The following is an 18,948-nucleotide window of genomic DNA, read 5'->3' on the forward strand; positions in this document are numbered from 1 at the left end:
ATGATAGTGAATATCAGTAGCTGTGTGGCATTGGAAATAACCAATGTTACCCACTTAGGGCCAGATTCACAGAACGTTTTCCTATGGGGTTGTGCCATTATAGAATGCTTCTGTGAATCAGGCCCTAAACGGTATTTCTTTTATTGACTGCATAAAGATAAAGGCAAAGGCACTTGTCAGGCACACCTGAGGTGGTATTAACTGCCCATTAATGGTAGCAGGAATAACTATTTAAACCATAGGGCCAGGGCGGTGAGTAACTTGTATCCACAGGGGGAGAATGACACTGATTTTGAAAATTAGGTATTGCAGTTCTGCGCATTGAGACTTCATAAACCATAGAAGGATGAAAGGCGAGGCCAGTCAGGATTCAAAACATGCTAAAATGTGTCCTGGTCTGCACGAAATAAATCACTCCCATAAAATAAACATATTTCACAAAAGGTAGCAGGCGCTCCTCTCCAGAGAGAACATGGCATGATGACCTGTTCTGAGATGAGAGTTTGCAGCACACGCTTTTTGCTCACTGTAACTTTCACAGATGGGAAATATCCATTTGCATATCAGTCTTTGTCCCGCCCACATGGGCAGTCCAGCACCGAAATGCTATGGCAATTCCTCTCTGAACAAGAGTACCGAGAGCAACCCCATACACGTGTTTCAGCTTTGTTGGGCCTCATCAGTGAGGTGAAGCTGAGCCTCTCTAAGCACAGTGAGCAGGGAGTCCACGTCTGGTTGCCCCCAGGTAACTTAGGGTGACCAACCCCAAGTTCCTTAAACGTATTTCACAAAAGGTAGCAGGCGCTCCTCTCCAGAGAGAACATGGCATGATAACCTGTTCTGAGGTGAGATTTTGCAGCACACGCTAAACATATCTCCCTTACTTCAATCAAATCCTTGCCCTCGGCCCACCCTGTCGTAACAACCTGGCTATGGCGTAGCCTGGTCAATATAAATCATACATATACAATTACATGTCATTATATAAAATTACATATAAAATTAAAATCATACAGCACAAATCAAAAAGAGCAGGGGCGGTAATATTTCATCCCCCCGCCCTACATTTATTTATTGTTTGCTTGTTTGATAAAACAGTGTGCTAATCAAGGGATAGTAGCGCATGCAGGCTACTATGTCATTGGAAGTGAGGAGGGACTCACAGCCATGAATCCTCATATAACATACCATCTAAACATTTAAATAGCAATACTTAAAAGGCTATTTCAATGTTTAGATACCATGTAATATGAAGATCCAGAGCCCGGTGGTGGCACTCTCAGCCCAAAGGTGTACCCAATCATCATTCAGGTCATGTTCAAGGCAAGTTGTATCCAGGAGAACCTACACAAGCCTAATACAGGCTCTACATTCAATCAGAACTGTGAATTACACACTCATCATCACAAATACAACTTGCCTTGAAAATGACCTTGTAGGTCGAAACACGTGTCGGCAGATTTAGATAAACACTTCTGATTGGTCACTGAACTTGACTAAGTTAAATTGCTTGTGGGATTATTTCCCTAATGATGGTGTAGTGCCCAGCGCGAATGTGAACAGGTCTCAACACACACACTTTAAACTCTAACACGGGACAACGGAGCACTACCCCTAGAGGACCCTGTCAGATGCAGCAGGACATGTTACAATTCTTGCTCGAAGCGCGGTGGTCACACGGTTCTAGTGTTGCCAAATATTACTACAAACTAAAGTTGTACCCATGCTCGTCCCCATTTTTTCAAAACTCCCCCTTTCCTTGTTTTCAAAATGTATTTTAAACAACCCTTATTCCCGAAATCAAGAAGTTCGTAAAACAAATACAACACCCTGATGCATAACATTTTCTAACCTGTACACAACAACCAGATATCTGTGTATTGCCCTACTTGTCTTCACATCACATAATCTTCACACAAGCATCTTCTAATTTAAAATGTGCAAGTGTGTATGCATTATTTCCTCACTGTCTTCATGTCAACACATGTCATGCATTCGCCATCTTTGAAGGACCTGGGATCTATGGAAGATGAGGCACCATTAGAATGTTCCATTGTTTATTTCTGCCTTTCTCTGTCTCCGGTCTAGTCTTTTTCCAACATGGCCACCGCCGGGAGCTTTTAGCCCTCCCACTCCCGACAGTAGCCGCGTTGCAACTGTGTGTGTTTTTCCTGTCCGCTGTGTTGTGTACGCTCCAAAGTTTTCCTCTTGGCATTTCGCTGCCTTTTCTGTTCTCTTTCTCTTCATGGCTCTCCGCCGCCGTTGCCCAGCTCATTTCTCCTCTGGCTCTGTTTTGCCTCGTTTCACCCTCTCGTGTCCTGATTTTGTCAGTGCTGTCTCAGTCCCTGTCAGCAGACTCCCGCTTGCTCTCCCCTGTACTATCCCCGTTCCTTTGGGTCCCACTCTTCGGATCCGCCTTTTCCTCTCACTTACCGCACTCTGGTGCTTGTTCCTCTTCGCTGCTTCCCTGCTAGCGGTCCTCCTCCATTCTGGACCCTTCTTTCACGGATCTCGGCTACCTCACTTCACGGTGTTCCGGGACCTTACCTGGTACCCTCTGTCGGATGCATTCCTTCCTACGGAACTAACTGGAACCACTTCACCTCCGCAACCCCCGCCTGGCAAACTTCCACTGACCCTATCTCTACAAAAAGAAATCAAACATCAAAGGCAAGGGAAGAAAGGAACCAAAGGTCCAACTCTCCACTAACTCAGGTGAGGAATCCGAGTTAACCCCTGAGTCGCAGTGTGAGTCTGACAACACATCACAGACTTGCTAGAAAACCATCAGGCTTATGTGGTGCAGGCATTTACTGTGGCATATACACAGAATGAGGGGGTTGGGGTGCTAATTGCACCTTCCCAGTGAGCTTTGATTTGTCAGGGAAAGGGGTCATTAACATTCTCCATTTCACACTTGTGTGTGCCCCAGCCCAGTCATACAAGACAAGACTTAAAAGCATTATATGCACACAAAAAAAACCTTTATCAGGATTTCATGGAGGCAAACCTCTGAGTTTTACGCTTAGAAAAGCGCCCTTTTCCTTGTTTTCGGGAACAAGGATGGTACCACAGAGCAGTTTATTTGCCACCACTGGGATTCACACTGTATTTCAAAGAAAAATATATAATTTTATTTTAATGGCGGCCCTCCCGAGGGATGTGAGCAAGAGTTTATAGAGGAGGGGCCGTACTGTTTATACTTCTGCTAACATATTTCAATTTGTTACTCACAGTGTGTCGAGTTTCTAATAACTAAAGATAAACTCTTCAGGTGCAAAGGATATAGTCCCCGGGCCTATGGAGACTCAAGAAAATGTTTGTTCAAACCAGCCGTTAACCCAACTGCACTCGCAGCGGACCAATGTCCCTTTAGAGTTTTCATACATTTAAGTTCAGAATGAATACATTTGACACAATACAAAGCTCAATCTTATTTGTTCAGAAGCACATTTCAATCCTGAAAATGCTTACAAGGAATCAATCTGTATATTTATTTTCTGAGTGTTGTGCCACCCAATCGCTTGGTGTTGAAATGAAATTACGATTACACCACTTTACAAATTTAGAAAAGTGTACATCACTTCTCCTTTACATAAATATTTTTACAACTACATTTTTTAGATACAGTTAACTCCAATTGAATTAATACAACTGCCGACGCGTTTCGGATATACAAAATCCATCCTCAGGATTTTGAGTTGTCTTCCATCACAAAAATATATCGACATTTACATGTTCATCTGTGTACCTATAATGGATAACAAATCATAGTATTGTACCTTTTGATTTCAACTTATAATCATCATTATTATAATGTGTTCAACAACATTCACCATAAAGTATAACCAAAGACTAACCTCAAAAGGTATGAGATGGCCTTGACACAAATTCAACCGATGAGACAAAGTAGATTCAGATTTTATTAACTAGATACCCCTAAACCCGGGACCCGCAGCCTAACCTTATGTCTGTTCAAGTCAGGTACTAGACATTTATATAACTCTCATATATAATTAGGCCCCCACTGGGAGATTTGTCACACTCAACGCTAACTCATCAGAGTCTTCTGCCTCTCTGTAAACAAATTGAAGATTTTGCTGTATCTGCAAAATACATGTCAGTCCATTGCATGTAACAGGGCACGCGTTTCAAGTGGCCTTATGTTTATAGTTGTCAGCTAGAAGCAGATACATTCAGCCCCGAGAGAGACCGTAGCTGCCTCATTTAAAAAAAAAATATATGTATTTTATTATTGTAACATATAGTGTATTACAAACTTTTATTACAACTTTTTCCTTCCATTACGTTCACAATCCATTACTCTAAGTTCGAAGGATTTTAGTATAATTTTTTCTTTTTCCATTTTCAGTTCAGAATTTTGTCCATAAAATTTATAACTGAACATGTTAAGTACACCGAACTCCCACTTAAAATATGAGTCCACCATTCGTCCATATTCATATTCGTCGGTGCAAATTTACCAAGATGGTGTGTTCTCTGATCTTTGAGCACCCGACATTCTGTTATTAGATGTTTTATGGATTCCGTTTCGACCATACAGAATCTACAGCACTCGTCCTTTGTGTCCTGGTCATGGCTCCTCATCAGCATTTCCTTAGATTTCACGGCATTCAAGCGCAATCGAAGGAAACCATCACAATGATGTTGAGACGGAAATTGTTGTAGATACGAAGGCATTGTATTCAGTTTGTTCATTGTTAGACCAAGCTTTGGGGCAGTTGCTAATCTTTCAAACTTTTCCACATTTTGGATCCATGTCCACTGTTTAAGCTTTCTCTTTGCAATTTGTGGCTGCACCAGCAGAATGTCCATTGGTATGTCGGCCGCAAGAGACACTAGAAGCGAGTATTTCATAGGCCGGTTCCAGCTTTAGCATAGTCACATTCCTTAAAAGAGCCATGGATTTCCAAATGACAGTTACATACAGCTCATCCAATGCCAACTCATGTCTGATGATTGTCATTGAAATATATTTTGGCAACCTTAGTACTTGTTTCCAAAAAGTCCCCTCCAATTGAGACCAAATTCTGTAATCTAGATTCCAACCTGCTTCAGATCCAAACGTAATTGCAGGTATTACTTTTTGTAGGTAAAAGATCCGTACTGGGTTTAGGGTAAATTTTCCATATAGACAATGAATTCTGGTCCCTTGCAATGCAAAAGTTCTCATGCGTCGAACGATGTCTTGCACCCAGCTCCATTCTCATATGGATTTGTTAATCATTACCCCTAAGTATATAATTTCCACGATCTCATCGATAACTTCATTATCAATCCTCCAGCAAAAAATGTTATTTCTTCTACCTTTTATTGGACCAATTCTCATGATTTTTGTTTTTTTTTTTATATTTATTTTTAGTTCTTTGTCAATAATATATGACTGCAGTTTTAAAAGCAATCATTGCAGCCCTATCTGAGTGTAATTGATCAGAACTAAATCATCAGCATAGGTTATACAGCTGATGTGATGTCCATTAATCTTTCGAGGGAAGCACTTTAATTCATTTAGAGCCACCGGCACATCTGCAATGAACAACTTGAACAGGCATGCAGCAATGGGGCAGCCCTGTTTTACCCCTTTACAGGTCTTAATTACATCAGATAGTTCGCCTTTTTCATTTAACCTTATTCTGATTGATGTCATAGTATGGAGAGCTTTGATCGGCTGTAAAAGATTTTGTGGGCATTCCCATTTTTTTTATTTCTGCCACAGCATTTCACGATGTATTGTATCGAAAGCTTGATGCATGTCGATGAATGCCACAAAAAGATTTGTCTTATTTTCCAGAGCTTCTAGTTTTAAAGGTTTACCAACATCAAGTTGATTTTGGTCCCAACACCCTTTGTAAAACCAGTCTCACCCTTTGTAAAACCAGTCTGACAACAGTCAGATATTCCTCTCTTGACTTCCCATTTCGTCAACTTTTGCTGCAAGAAAGTAGCGAATAGCTTGCCAATTGTATCAAGAAGGGCAATCGGGCGATAGTTAACTGGACCGGCCTCATTACCCTTCTTTAAAATCAGTCCAATTATTTCCGTTGTCCAAGAGGATGGTATTATCCCAAGGTCAGCAATTCTAGAGAACAATTTTGCGACAAAGATGGACCACTCAGATTTGTGTGCCTTAAGCATCACATTGGATACGCCATCAGGCCCAGCAGCTCTCAAATTCTTTAATCTGGTAATCGCATCTCTTATATCTTGCGCAGTCTCACCAATGCCCAGTTTACAGCAACTTCCGCTGCTGCTGTCGAGATAGCTGCCTCATTCTATCGAACCTGAAAAGCTTAAAATAACAGGTAGAGGCTCTTACTTGGTGTTTGGTCCGCATAGGACGTGACGCAGCCGACTGGGAAATCTGTCTGGTGCCTCACTTCTGTGTAAATGCTTGTCGTGGCCATAGCAACTCTGCGCATGCACATTGCATGCGCTCCGAGGGTGGCGGCCATATTTCTATGGGATACTTAACTCTGTGACTATACAGACTTACCCCTTCACCCTCTCTCCATAGTTAGTGTAAGAAGTTGCCTACGCTGGCGCCGGATCGGTCGATGCCTGTAAGAGTTGGCTTTCGTCTGTCACTTCATTTTGCAATGCATGTTGCTGCACCATCAACCCCCCACTGGTGATATTTTGCCCCACTCCTCTCAGGCATTAAGCCCGCTCTCAATCTTGTAAAGGCATGACTAAGTTTAAACAAAACACATTACATCCCAATCACTGTTCATCCCCCATCGGGTTAGGGAATCCAGTATGTCTATCCATGCAATCTCTCTTTGAAGCAACTTCTTACGTAGATCACCACCTCTGTTTCCCAATGACACCTGTTCTAAAATCACACATTTAAGTTGTGCTATATTGTGTCTCACTTCTACAAAATGTGTGGCTACTGGAGATTTAAAGCTACTCGTTCGTATGTCCGACTTGTGTTCTAAACTCAACGATATTGAGTTTGCTAAGGGATGGGACACATTGTTCACAATGGATGTAACTTCTCTAACACAAACATTGTACACGGAGTGGACGTGGAGGCTATGGAATGGCTTCTACTTGTAGCAGAAACCTGTACAGCTGACAGGGCGTGTTGTACTTACACTATTAAAACTAGTGCTAACGAACAGCTTCTTTAAGTTTGATAAGAAATTCTACATATAAGATTGAGCTTTGTATTGTGTCAAATGTATTTGCTCTGAACTTAAATGTATGAAACCCTAAAGGGACATTGGTCCGCTGGGAGTGCAGTTGGGTTACCTGTTGGCAACAACCGGCTGGTCTGACCGTCACAAGGGAACCTCGTGGGTCGCTGCAGGCACTTAATTAGTTTTACTTACGTTGCAAATATATGCCGGCGGCGGCTTGCAATGTTGTTAAGCCACCGCGTGGACATATTTTAAATGTTAATAAAACTAAGTCCGAGCCGGTGGCGGCTTTGAATTAGTCACGCTAACGTTAGGAAAGCAAATTTAGAGCCAGCGGCGGCGGCATTGGGAAGCCCGGGGAAGAGTGGTAGGTCGCTACCCAGGTCATCGTACCACCGGCACAAATGGGGGGTTCACACTTTGTTCTTCACCCAGAGAGGCGGTTATGGAGTATAGCAGACCTGCGACTCAGGCCACTATCAAGGCTTGTATCCCCTGGGGTTCTTCCAAAAGTTTTATTTAATAGAGGCAGGATATTTCAGCAATATGTGAGATTGTTTAGTGTCTTAAAAAAGGCTCTGTTTTGATAGATATGCCTTTCTCCCGCAACTTTAATTTGTGAACAAATACTGCTGTAATCGTGGGGATCTAGATGTCTTCTATATTGAGTCCTTCAAGGCCCATACACGATAGAGGCTGCAGTGGACAATCTGGGCAGGTTGTACATACAGAGTCAGACAATTCAAATCCCTTATTGCGTTCTTCACATGTAGTGACCGAACCCAAGCACCACTACCTGGGGATGTAATAACGTTTTTCAATGCATCCTCTGACCGCCTGACTACTGCGCATTGTTACGACTAGAGAACAGTCTAGAGTCAAGCCTCGTACTATATTTTTATACTGAACAAAGGCACTTTCCTCAGGTGTTGAGCGCACCTGAAGAACCCCATTTGACATAGTCCCATCCTTCATACCCTCTTGCAAACTTAGTAAAGGCACTTAAACACACTCTTTGTGACCTCCATTGTGCCATTGCTCGATCTTCCTACATTGTGTGTTGGTCTAACTGAATATTCCCGGCAGGCTCTTGCATTGAACAATGCTAGAGAGATGGCTCCAGAAGGACAGTCAGCTTGTACAAGAAAGACTTAGCAGACCTCAACAGTCTTTGCACATTTACTAAAATAATGTTACAGAAAGGAAGGTCTGCTTTAAACCCAACTTCCTTCTTGCTATATTTATTTAAGCTTTCTCTCTGACTATTCAGGTTAGCTTCCTATTGGCTGTACTTGGAGTAACTGGTTTGACTTTACATGAATGGGAGATGTGCTGGGTAGGTTAGGGTATGCATCATACAGAACAGAGAGGGGGTTAAATGATTTGGAGGGGCAAGACTGAGGACGGAGTTCAGCATTTAGGAGGGATAACCAAGTCGCAAGGGCAGAAGGACTATATATTGGTGGTTGAAGGAAAGGTTAAACCAGATATGAAGGGGGCGTATATCTCTGGGGGACAGAGAAAGTGAGTCTTGGAGGATGAGGTAGTTCAGGGGTTGAGGACAAAAGGCTTAAATATATTTGGAAGAGGGTCTAGCTGTACTAATTGGAGTGGCAGCAAGGGTCACACCAGCTCTTGATTATATGTTGGAATCTTGGAAGGGAGTGGAGCCCTTTCCATATGATGGTGATGGTCCTGGCCGTGGGGAGGGAAATTACATACAAAGAAATATTCTGCAATTTACGCCTGTCTTTTCTTACCACAGTTTTTGCATTTTGCAGTCTGCATGCTTCAGTCCTTCAGACAGCTGGCTCACACCACAATCACCAAGTTCGTTATCGCTGAGGTCCAGTTCCACAAGAGACGGGCTTATACCGACAGCAGATGAGAGATCGGCACAGCAGAAGCCTGTGATGGAGCAGCTCCACATCCTGCAAGAGACAGTGCACGTCAGTTAGACAGCTTAAGCATGATCCTCTCGCCCACCCTCTGTGAACAGGAAGTCTAGAGAAATGGAGATTTATAGGCCATGATTGTCGACCCAATGGATCATAAGGATCCTCGATCCAATGCAAGACAAGGATTCTCAACCTAGTGGAGCAAAAGTATCCTCAACCCAATGGAGCATAAGTATACTGGAGCCAATGGATCATAAGGATCCTGGAGCCAATGGATCATAAGGATCCTTGACACAATGGATCATAAGGATCCTGGAGCCAATGGATCATAAGGATCCTTGACACAATGGATCATAAGGATCCTTGACACAATGGATCATAAGGATCCTTGACACAATGGATCATAAGGATCCTTGACCCAATTTCAGCATAAGGATAGTTGACCCAATGGGTCACAAGGATCCTTGACTCAATGGATCATAAGTATCCTTGACACAATGGATCATAAGTATCTTTGACCCAATGGAGCATACGGATACTCAACCCAATAGAGTATAAGGATCCTTGACCCAATGTATCACAAGGATCCTCGACCCAATGGATCATACGTATCATAAAGATCATCGTCCATATGGAGCATGGGCATGTAGACTGTTAGGAATGACTATGATCAAGCAAATCATTTCCCTTAAAATGAATTGCATGTACATTGCCCCACACATGTCCTTTGTTTATGGGTCGATATCTTGGCCGGACATTACCACTGGATGGGTCGAAAAGCCACATTAAAAAGGACAGTGAAAAATGTGCACATTTTCTATTGGCAAGCTGTGGATTGTGGGAATATTTTGGGGGATGGTATGAGCTAGTTACCTATGTTGCATGATTGTGCACATGGCATCATCGCATGGTCAATGACAAAAGCTTCCCCACACATGTATGGGGCAGACAATTGCACAGAATTGCCTGTGTCGGCTCCTTTATCAGAGCAGTGATACAGCAGCAAAGGGAGAACCTGTCAGGCCATGCTCGCTTTAACAACTGACGATGAGGGGTGAGGTCTTCCCCCTCTTCCTCACAATCGGAAGCTTCTTCCCCCGGGGGCCACCTGATGCTTTAATCCTACAAATAACTGATCCGCTGCTACAGAGCACTGCCCGTATACCTAAATTCATTTGTGAATGCAAACTATGAGAGACACCAGCTCAGGCAGGCTCGTCAAGGCAAGAGAGCCACTTGATATGTATTATGCACTATTACATCCGTTAGTGTAAAAGTGAACCCTTGTTGATAAAGGGGACCAGGTCAGGGCTCAGCTGGTAAGGAGGTGTTGCACTGTCACGGGACCGAACCAAATATTACGAGAACCAGGAATTACCCTCCAAAAGAACCTGAAACTCGGCATGCCACATAAATTGGACGACATAAGAGCATCACACATCGACAAAGCTTTAAAGTCATTTTATGTGGAAAAAGTAAGTGGGATTGATTTGGGAGGATAGCTCAGGGGCAATGTACTCGCCTTAGAAGCAAGACGACATGGAGCACCACAGGTTCAATCCCTAGGTCTGCGCTTAGAAACCTCTGAGTATTAAGCGTATTATAAATAACCAATTACAATTACAAAAAAAGCCCCCATACAAACACCCAGAGAGACAGATTCACCAAATTCCAACAAAACAATCCAGTGACCACCGCGACTTCTGAAGGAACCATCTACTGCTCTATGGACCATGCATTGCAAGATGGCAGACATGGATCTTATGCAGAATACAGTATGTAGATCCTAAATGTTGTCTACTTTCACCCATGACCGGCAAGGCCTTCACAGTTCCAGGCCCAGGGAAACACAAGTAGAGGTGGCGCAAAAGGAATTTGAGTGTGACGACGAAATAGAAGAGGAGGATTTCTTTATATCATCTGTGCTATGAGCGTCGTCCAAGAGAAGAACACACTGTGATGAATCCGATGGAGTCATCACTGATTTCCTCCTCCCGTGTGGCCAGGAGATGGCAGCCGCTGCCTGATCCTGGCGGTGGCTATATGAGGGAGGATCAAATGGGGAGAGACAACCCCCAGGGAGATGTCATGGCTTCATCGGGCGCAACATGGTATCCCCCATTTTCCTTTGAAGATAACCCTCCCATATACAGTACCCTCATGGCATATTGTCATACATTATCTCATCCTCCCATGAAGAATAGGGAAAGCTTTTTTCCCTAAACCTATAGGCCGATCTTCCAACTCTGGTCTGTCTTGTGAAACTTATGAAACTGCCTTCCCAGTTCCATCTATCAATCATCCAGGACTGACTTACCATTGAAAACCATTAAGGATGTTTATCCAAGTTTTTCGCAGCATTATCAAAAATGGACTTCCTTTCCCAGAATTACCAAAACACTGGGGCGAGGAAGAGGGATCGATCACTGCAGAGCACCAGAGGCCACCAGCCCACTGAGAACTCTAGGTTTTGAAGCACAGTGTTAGACGTGTGGGAAGATAGGGTACTATGAACGGGCGTGTAGGAGCAGAGGGGCAATGAACAGAGTATGGCAAATACCTGGTCCAAGATGGGGGCCTGTATTTCCCCCACAATATTCTGCACAGACACATCAAGAACAGGGTACATTTCAATATATGCAGCAGCAACTGGTCCCACAACAGATGCCACCACAGACATAGGCACAAATGCTACCACAGATGCCCACCGCAGATGCACCAAGCACCACAGCAACATGCACCACAGATACGGCACGTGCAACAACCGTCTGGACAGTGGGACAGAAATATACTGCCACAATTTACAGAATCCACCAAAGGGGGTGCAACAGTGGTAGGAGGATACCCTTTTACAGGAACAGGGAAGAGCATTTATCCAAAATAGAGCAGCCCAAAGAGAAGCTTGATGTGTCCGGTGCTATTAGTAATTCCTGATCTGGAAGAGGAACCCACGGGTGGCGGTGGTAATAGGGGATAGGGCGTTTTCATTTTTGGTTGACACCGGGGCGACAAGATCTTGTGTCAGGGAAGGAGGCTGTCCACTGTCACAAATAACAATGGATGCACACTGGTTTTTGGAGCTATGACAAAGGTTCCATTTACAGAACAGTTATCTTTAACAGAGGGAGAATACACGATGGTTGCGCCATTGTTGTATTCCCGAAAGACACTGGTTGACATATTGGGAAGAGACTTGATGGCCAAGTCAAACATCACAATTTCATTTACTGTGTAATAGGTACGGCACCAGGCATGTATTATGCAAATGCAACAGAGTTTTGACTGAATCGACCGAGAGACCATGGGGCTGGAGAGTATTCTGTGGTGCCAAGCGGCTCATCAAGAAGGAGAAGGGAAGCTGACTGTGAGCGAGAACAACACTGCAGGAATGCCAGAAGCCGACAGAAGACTTCTGAGCATTCGCAGATGTTAGGAGGCAGTCTCCACCTTACCAAAGCTAGAGACGACACTGAAAAAAAAGCCCAGCAGGAACTCCGAGAGGCAGAGAAGCAGAGGCGGCGAGCAGGAAGAAAATTCTGAACAACAGCTGCTAGTTTATCGTGGGAGAAATAGAAAGCGCCAGCAAGAGCTGATGAGTCCATTCAAGGAAAGCAGGGACACTGTGGAGTATTGGCAGCCATGCCAAACCCAAATAATTGTTGATAAAGCACATGGAAGATAGAGCAGGATAAGAGACATTTAAGTGTATAAAATACAGATATATATGAGAAGCCGAGCAAGTGAGCATTACTTTAAAATGAAGATCGGCACAAGTGCACTAGACATTTAGGTTTGTGAATGTATCCCATACATCTATAAAAGTAGCCCTGGCAGGAGAGTATACCAGGCAAATGCAAGACAGGACAGAATAAGCACAAAGAACTATCAAGTTCGTAAGTGTGCACAGTGCACTTATAAGGAAAGCCCTGGCGGAATAGTATACCAGACAGATACAATACCAGATGAAGCAAGTGTAAGAGACTATTAACTGTGGAGGTGTTCAAATAGCCCACATGAGAAAATCCCTGGCAGGAGACTATACCAGGCATATTGAAGGTGCACGAAAATACGTATGTAAGAAAGCCCAGGCAGGCGAGTATGCCAGGCAGATGAAGGTTGCAAGTGTGTTCATAAAAGAAAGTCCCTGGCAGGAGAGTATAAAAGGCAAATGCAAGTTGCAACTGTGATTATATATGAAAGTCTGTAGCAGGAGAGTAGACCAGGGAGATGTAAGTTATGAGCAAGTTTATGTGGGAAAGCCCTGGCAGGAAAGCATACCAGGCATGGCCAAGTTGAACAGTGTGTAAAGAGATGTTAAGTCCTGATAAGAGCACATCAGGAAAAGGCTGTGGAAATATATTAAAGGAGAAAGAAAATCTGTCAGGAGAGAACACCAGGTATCCTAACAAGACAAAAACAAAGAGCCAAGTTGTTTTGTGTATGAGTTGTGTTGCTGATCAAGAGCAACTCAAGGTACTGATATTCCTGAATATAAAACAGAGTGAAGAGAACCCCAAGGGGAAGGAAACCACCCTCTGGAACAAGGATATACACCACATTTTCCCTTTTCACCTTAGAGTTGTTTTGTTAGAATGAGAGGTCCAGAATAGTACTTAGGACACAGGTTGTTTAGCTTTGGACAGTCTGACCACTGACAGACCCTTACTTTTGTTTTATATAGGGCAACTTCTCTAGGGCAGGGACAGAGAGGCATTTACCAACCCCAGTTTATTTTAATAAAAGTCTTTGACCAAAACCATAAATATCGGTGTCAGTGTCTCATTCCTGGTTCCTCACACACCTTACTCCTGCAGTAATACTTTTCACAAAGTTTATGAAAGGGGGATTCTGAGAACACATTATGTCTATGAATTTAAGATAAACTACATGTAGCCTGGCTCCTTAACTAAGGAATGTGGCCTTTCAATCGGACAGTTCCTTTTTCATACTAGCGCTGATAAATTCAGATGGTCTGCATAAGATTTTACACTTCTGCCAGCAAGTCACCAAGCATCATCTGATAACACCATTGCCCCCTCCTCCATGAATTACAGCACTGCTCTTGCTTTGGGCGTGCCTGATTACCTAAATAAAACTGCTGCAGGCTACCCAGCATGCACTGGCCAAACCCCTTACTGGAGGGAGGCACAGGGAACATGCATCTCCCATTCTTAGGCAGTTTCACTGGGTTCCTGTGTGGAAGAGGACAGTATGGAAGGTGCAGTGCATTACTCAAGAGAGCCTTTAATGGTCAAGGTCTTCCGTTTACTATAGGAAAATGTCCTCATTCATCAAGAGCCTGTCCCTTTAATTCTAGCCTGCTTCCTTAGATTGCAGAGTTCTAAAAGAAAAGTACCAGGATGCAATGCTGTCTCTGCTCATGGCCTGAAGCTCTGGAATTCTCCCCCTCTTTTTATCAGGGCACTATGATAGTAGAAGGCCTTGAGAAGCACCCTTTTCTCCTGCCAAGCCCTCATTGGCCTGCATGCTTTCACTATCAGTAACAAGAGAACACAGAGTAAGGTCACTCTCTATAATGTTAAAGATATTTGTATATCGCACCGGCACCAACGGAGTTGGTCCCCAGGCACTCAGGCGGATCTGTAAGCAAGAAGGTGGGGTGGTTTAGTAAGGTGGAGAGGGAGTAGGATAGTGAGAGAAGTGGTGTCCTGTTGGCGGCTTCAGTTTGGTATATACCGTGTGCTGAGTTTTGGTGCGAGTATCGGATCGATGTCGGGCCTCGTGTGCTGTTGGTGCGGATTACGTGTTGCTTGTTTGATGTTGCGATCCACCTTCATGTCAAATAAAGTAACAGAATAATAACACAGAGCAATTTCTAAAATGGTGCTCCTTTCTGGCATATACTGAGAGCTACTGCATTGAGAAATAACCTTTCAGTTTATTTAGTAAAATATGTCACGCTTGCAGAGAGAGGCGGCTGTTGGTAAAGTATTTTGGGTGCCCTGAAATGGTGCCCCGAGTAACTTTTCCCTTTCTATGCTGTAAGTCATGACACATCTTGTGAAGACACCAAACACATGCTTGTAAAATAAACATTGCGTAAAGCTGACCGAATGAATGTATACAAACGGCCCTCTACACACAGTCACACACAGGCTCACAAAGGCTTGAACAAAAAATACATTCACACAAACACATGAACACAAATATATGCAAACCCAGCAGGCACACACAATGCTTACTTGAGCGTCCTGATCCTGCAGGCCGGGTGCTTCAAGCCTTCGCAGAGCTGCTTCACCCCCAGATCGCTGAGTGCATTTCCCCCCAGGTCCAGTGCAGTGAGGGATGAGGGTGTGCAGAGCAGGGAGGAGATGTCTGCCAAGCAGGAGCCTGTCAGGGAGCAGCACCTGAGCCTGTGACAGAAGAAGACATGATAGCCGTATAGCCAGTGCGCCACATCCTTGTGCACAACCATCACAACGGTGGGGCATTTACTGAGCAGGAACACAAACCTATTCATTAGGCAAATATTCCATAACCTGCTCACGTTCCGCTCTGGGCTCTGGTTCATCCTGGCTTCCTTACACCGTTTGCAGATATGAAACAGGGAAAGTTCCCAAAAGACCACCCTCCTCAGGACCCCCTACCCAATACAACAACAGACACAAACCCACTATGTGTTCAGTCAGGCTTAAATTCCAGTTCATAATCAGCTGGGGGGCTCAGCTGTGTAGTGTGTACATTACTTATGCGGTGTGCTGCCTTGTTATACTGGATCCTGTGTGTGTTATATGTAACATGTAGGTTCAAAGCAAAGCAACAGTGTTGTGTACCCATTAACTGGCTAAAGAGGAGTGGCCCCACACTGGGAAACTGGTGTAAGGACATGATAGTGTTCAGTAATTATGAGGCCGTCGCGTGCGCATTATTTGCCCCACAAACACCCGTCAGGGAGGTGCGGGTTGATTTCAAGACCTATGGGACCTCACCAGCAGGTAACGACGCCCCTGTGGACACTTTGGGTGGCGTAGGATGGGCTCACTGTAGGTTTGCAGTGCAGTGCCCACATAGTGCGGGGACGAGGGGGTGGATGCCCACTGCTGACTATTAGTTACTAATCGGTATTCATCACTAATCAGTTTTAGTTATTAGTCCGTTTAGTTGGAGAATAGCACTATATTTTGAGGGTTAGGGGGTGCTCCATCATTGTTTATAACACCATGATTCACTCAGTGCTAATATGTGTTGCATGTTAAGGTCTGAAAGATGTCTTTTCTTTTACTGTTTCTAAAGACCTGCCAGTCACGTTGGGCTCCATGGCCCCTAGACTCCTTCCAGTGTGGACACCAGCAGTGTGTGGCCCCTGGGCAAGCATCCCAGCATCCCACAAAGCGAGTGAAGGAGAGGACCGCAGCTGCCGGGCTTGTGGAAGAGAAGAGTTGGAGGGCACTTAAAACACCCCAGTCTGAGAGTGACTAGAACTCCCCCAAAGACTGCCGGGGGGCACTCAGACTATTGAGACAGTTGAACCTAGACACGGCGTTTTTGGTGGACCGGTTTTCAATGCCAGGGGGAGCCATCTTGTGCCTTTGTTTGAATTGATGCGCTTGGCGCGTGCCATTTAGACATAAACCCGGCTGAAACCTTGCACTCATTGATCCCCAATCGGCTTTGTAACAAGTGACGTCAGAAGATGTATGACTGGGAATTGACCTAGAGATTACATCATACCCGCCTTTAAGGGAGTAAGGAACTCTATGCATGCCAAAGTACCTTTCAGGGCCGCCTCGGGGCCATCCGGCATTGACCGCTAAAATGTAGACTGCATAGACATGCCAGCATGGGTAGAGCCCCTATGTTCACTTAGATTAGGACCCAACTTCTGCACGGAACCTACGGGAGGTAGTCTCCAAGTCGGGCTTAGCTTTTAAGTATGGCCACGATATATAGGATGAAGACTACTGGGGTGCTGTCAATGTGTTGCTCATTAATCAAGGCAAGTATGTCTAACCAAACCTCCAACAGCTAGAATAACTGGAAGAACTGAGCTTAGGCAGCATATTCCTGGCCTCTGTCAAGTCAAATTCAAAGGACCAGCCCTTTCCCATTGTACTCCAATTGGCTAGAGACCTCCCTTCATCTATAGCGAAGAGTGTCGAGTAATGACTAACCCATCCCTCTTCAGTTACCTGCCAGTTACCTGTCCCATTTCTCTTAAGTTGTCACTGTTGTTTATTAAATCCCAGATACACCTGGAATGTTTCCCACAGACAGCCTTTAACATCTTCTCAGCGTCATTTTGCATTTGCAACGCTTTTGTCGCCTATATCCAGTTTGTATATGTTTCTCTGCGTCTCCTTAATCTTTCTAACATCCCAGGGACTTTCTCTCGCTTCAACCTCTTAACATCCGATCTAAAGACTTTTCTTACCCTTACTAACTCCCGGTCACGGGCATGTTTAGGTGTTATAAGGGTATTCCCTCCCTTGTCAGTCCTTCAAAATAATAATAATAATTTAGCATTTATATAGCGCTACGAACCCTCAGGTCTCTGAGCGCAGCTTATTATTACCCATGGTGTGTGGTGCTCATTTATCGACCTGGGAAGGATGAAAGGCTGAGTTTGGCCCTGCCGGGATTCGAACCTGTGAGCAGGTTCTGCACAAATGTCAAATGGAGCACTTTACTCGCTGTGCTATCGGACCAGCTCTCCATGCATATTCCACTAATCCGGGATTTCCAGCTGCGGAAAAAGCGTATTGACTCGGGATGGTAGCAACTTCGCTACGTTTTATCTTTAGCCTATTTTTCCCCCAGGCGAGATCAACAGGAGGCATTTTATTCCTTTCATATTTGAGATAAGGTAACCTGAGTGTAGTGGCTAAAAGGTTATGGTCACTATGGGCTAGTTGCATCACTTCAAACCTCTCCACTCTTTCCCGAATGGTTCTGGAAACGAAACAATAATCTAGTCAAGCCCTATGGGATCCATTTCCCCAAGTCGATGCCCCCGGTCGATCCCCCTCTGTCTGACCACTTAACATCCATCGTTCCCGCATCCTTGCTTCACACATACATTTTCTGGCCTCCCCGTCCAATTGCGACATTAAAGAAGGCATCTGCGGGTTCACCCATTGCATTAAGATTTCATCCACCACGTCCATAATTGACTTGGTGAACTCGTCAAAGTGGAATTTTTTGACACTACGGTAGAGGTTTATTAGCAGAAGGTCAGTTTTCCCTAGCCAAGACTGTCTGCCCAGCTTTAGTAATTGGACGTGTAATGTCCTACTTCCATTGTTGTTATTGTGTTTGAGAGGAACAGTCCTCTGTTTATTGCAGTTACGAGTGGGCTGCGACCCACGTGATTGGGAAGGCGGGATTACCGCCAGTTCGGCAGTTCGAGTTAAATTAAAGACCTGTCAAGACGTTCCCGTCTCAGCTCCTGATTTATTTGGCCTGCTTTATATTGCCTCACTTTGTTTCTCCTGTTGCCGCGCTGCGCCCAGCGACGTCAACAGCCTGACCTTCAACAATGGCGACGAGTTTTCGGCAGAACGGCACCGGAGCCCGGAGAGTCAACTAGCCACTCCGACGCTGAAACTGTCTCATCACGTTTGATTCAGTCTCCGGAGCTGTTTTGCAACCCACGCAACGCAAGAATTTCATCCAAGTAAGGCACATCGCCCACTTAACGGCACTCGCGCGAGCGGCCCGAGACAGCCGGCAAACGTGCTACACTCACCGCGTAATGCACGCGGGAGCCAGCGTATCAATACGCGTGCGCCCATAACGTGGTGCAGGGACATTTCCAAGCAAATCCAGTTGCACCACGTTTGGCAATAAAACGGACACTGCATTATTTAACACGGCCCAGCCACATGCGTGCGCTTCTAATTAAAGCACGGTTTGCTCCCACGACTCTG

At 44.6% G+C, this 18,948-nt stretch overlaps 1 protein-coding gene across 2 annotated transcripts in view; it reads right to left on the reverse strand.

Moving 5' to 3' along the window:
- LOC138452986 (NACHT, LRR and PYD domains-containing protein 3-like) overlaps positions 1–18,948 on the reverse strand; it is a 412,210-nt gene that overhangs the window by 75,865 nt on the left and 317,397 nt on the right. For both annotated transcript variants that reach the window (XM_069605366.1, XM_069605365.1), the window contains exons 9-10: positions 15,265–15,435; positions 8,924–9,094 (exon numbers count right to left, since the gene is read on the reverse strand). In XM_069605366.1, coding sequence (XP_069461467.1) covers positions 8,924–9,094; positions 15,265–15,435 — 342 coding nt within the window. The remainder of the gene's footprint in view (positions 1–8,923; positions 9,095–15,264; positions 15,436–18,948) is intronic.

This window comes from Ambystoma mexicanum, chromosome 4p (genome assembly GCF_040938575.1).
Source record: "Ambystoma mexicanum isolate Mex_15411 chromosome 4p, UKY_AmexF1_1, whole genome shotgun sequence".
Lineage (NCBI taxonomy): Eukaryota > Metazoa > Chordata > Amphibia > Caudata > Ambystomatidae > Ambystoma > Ambystoma mexicanum.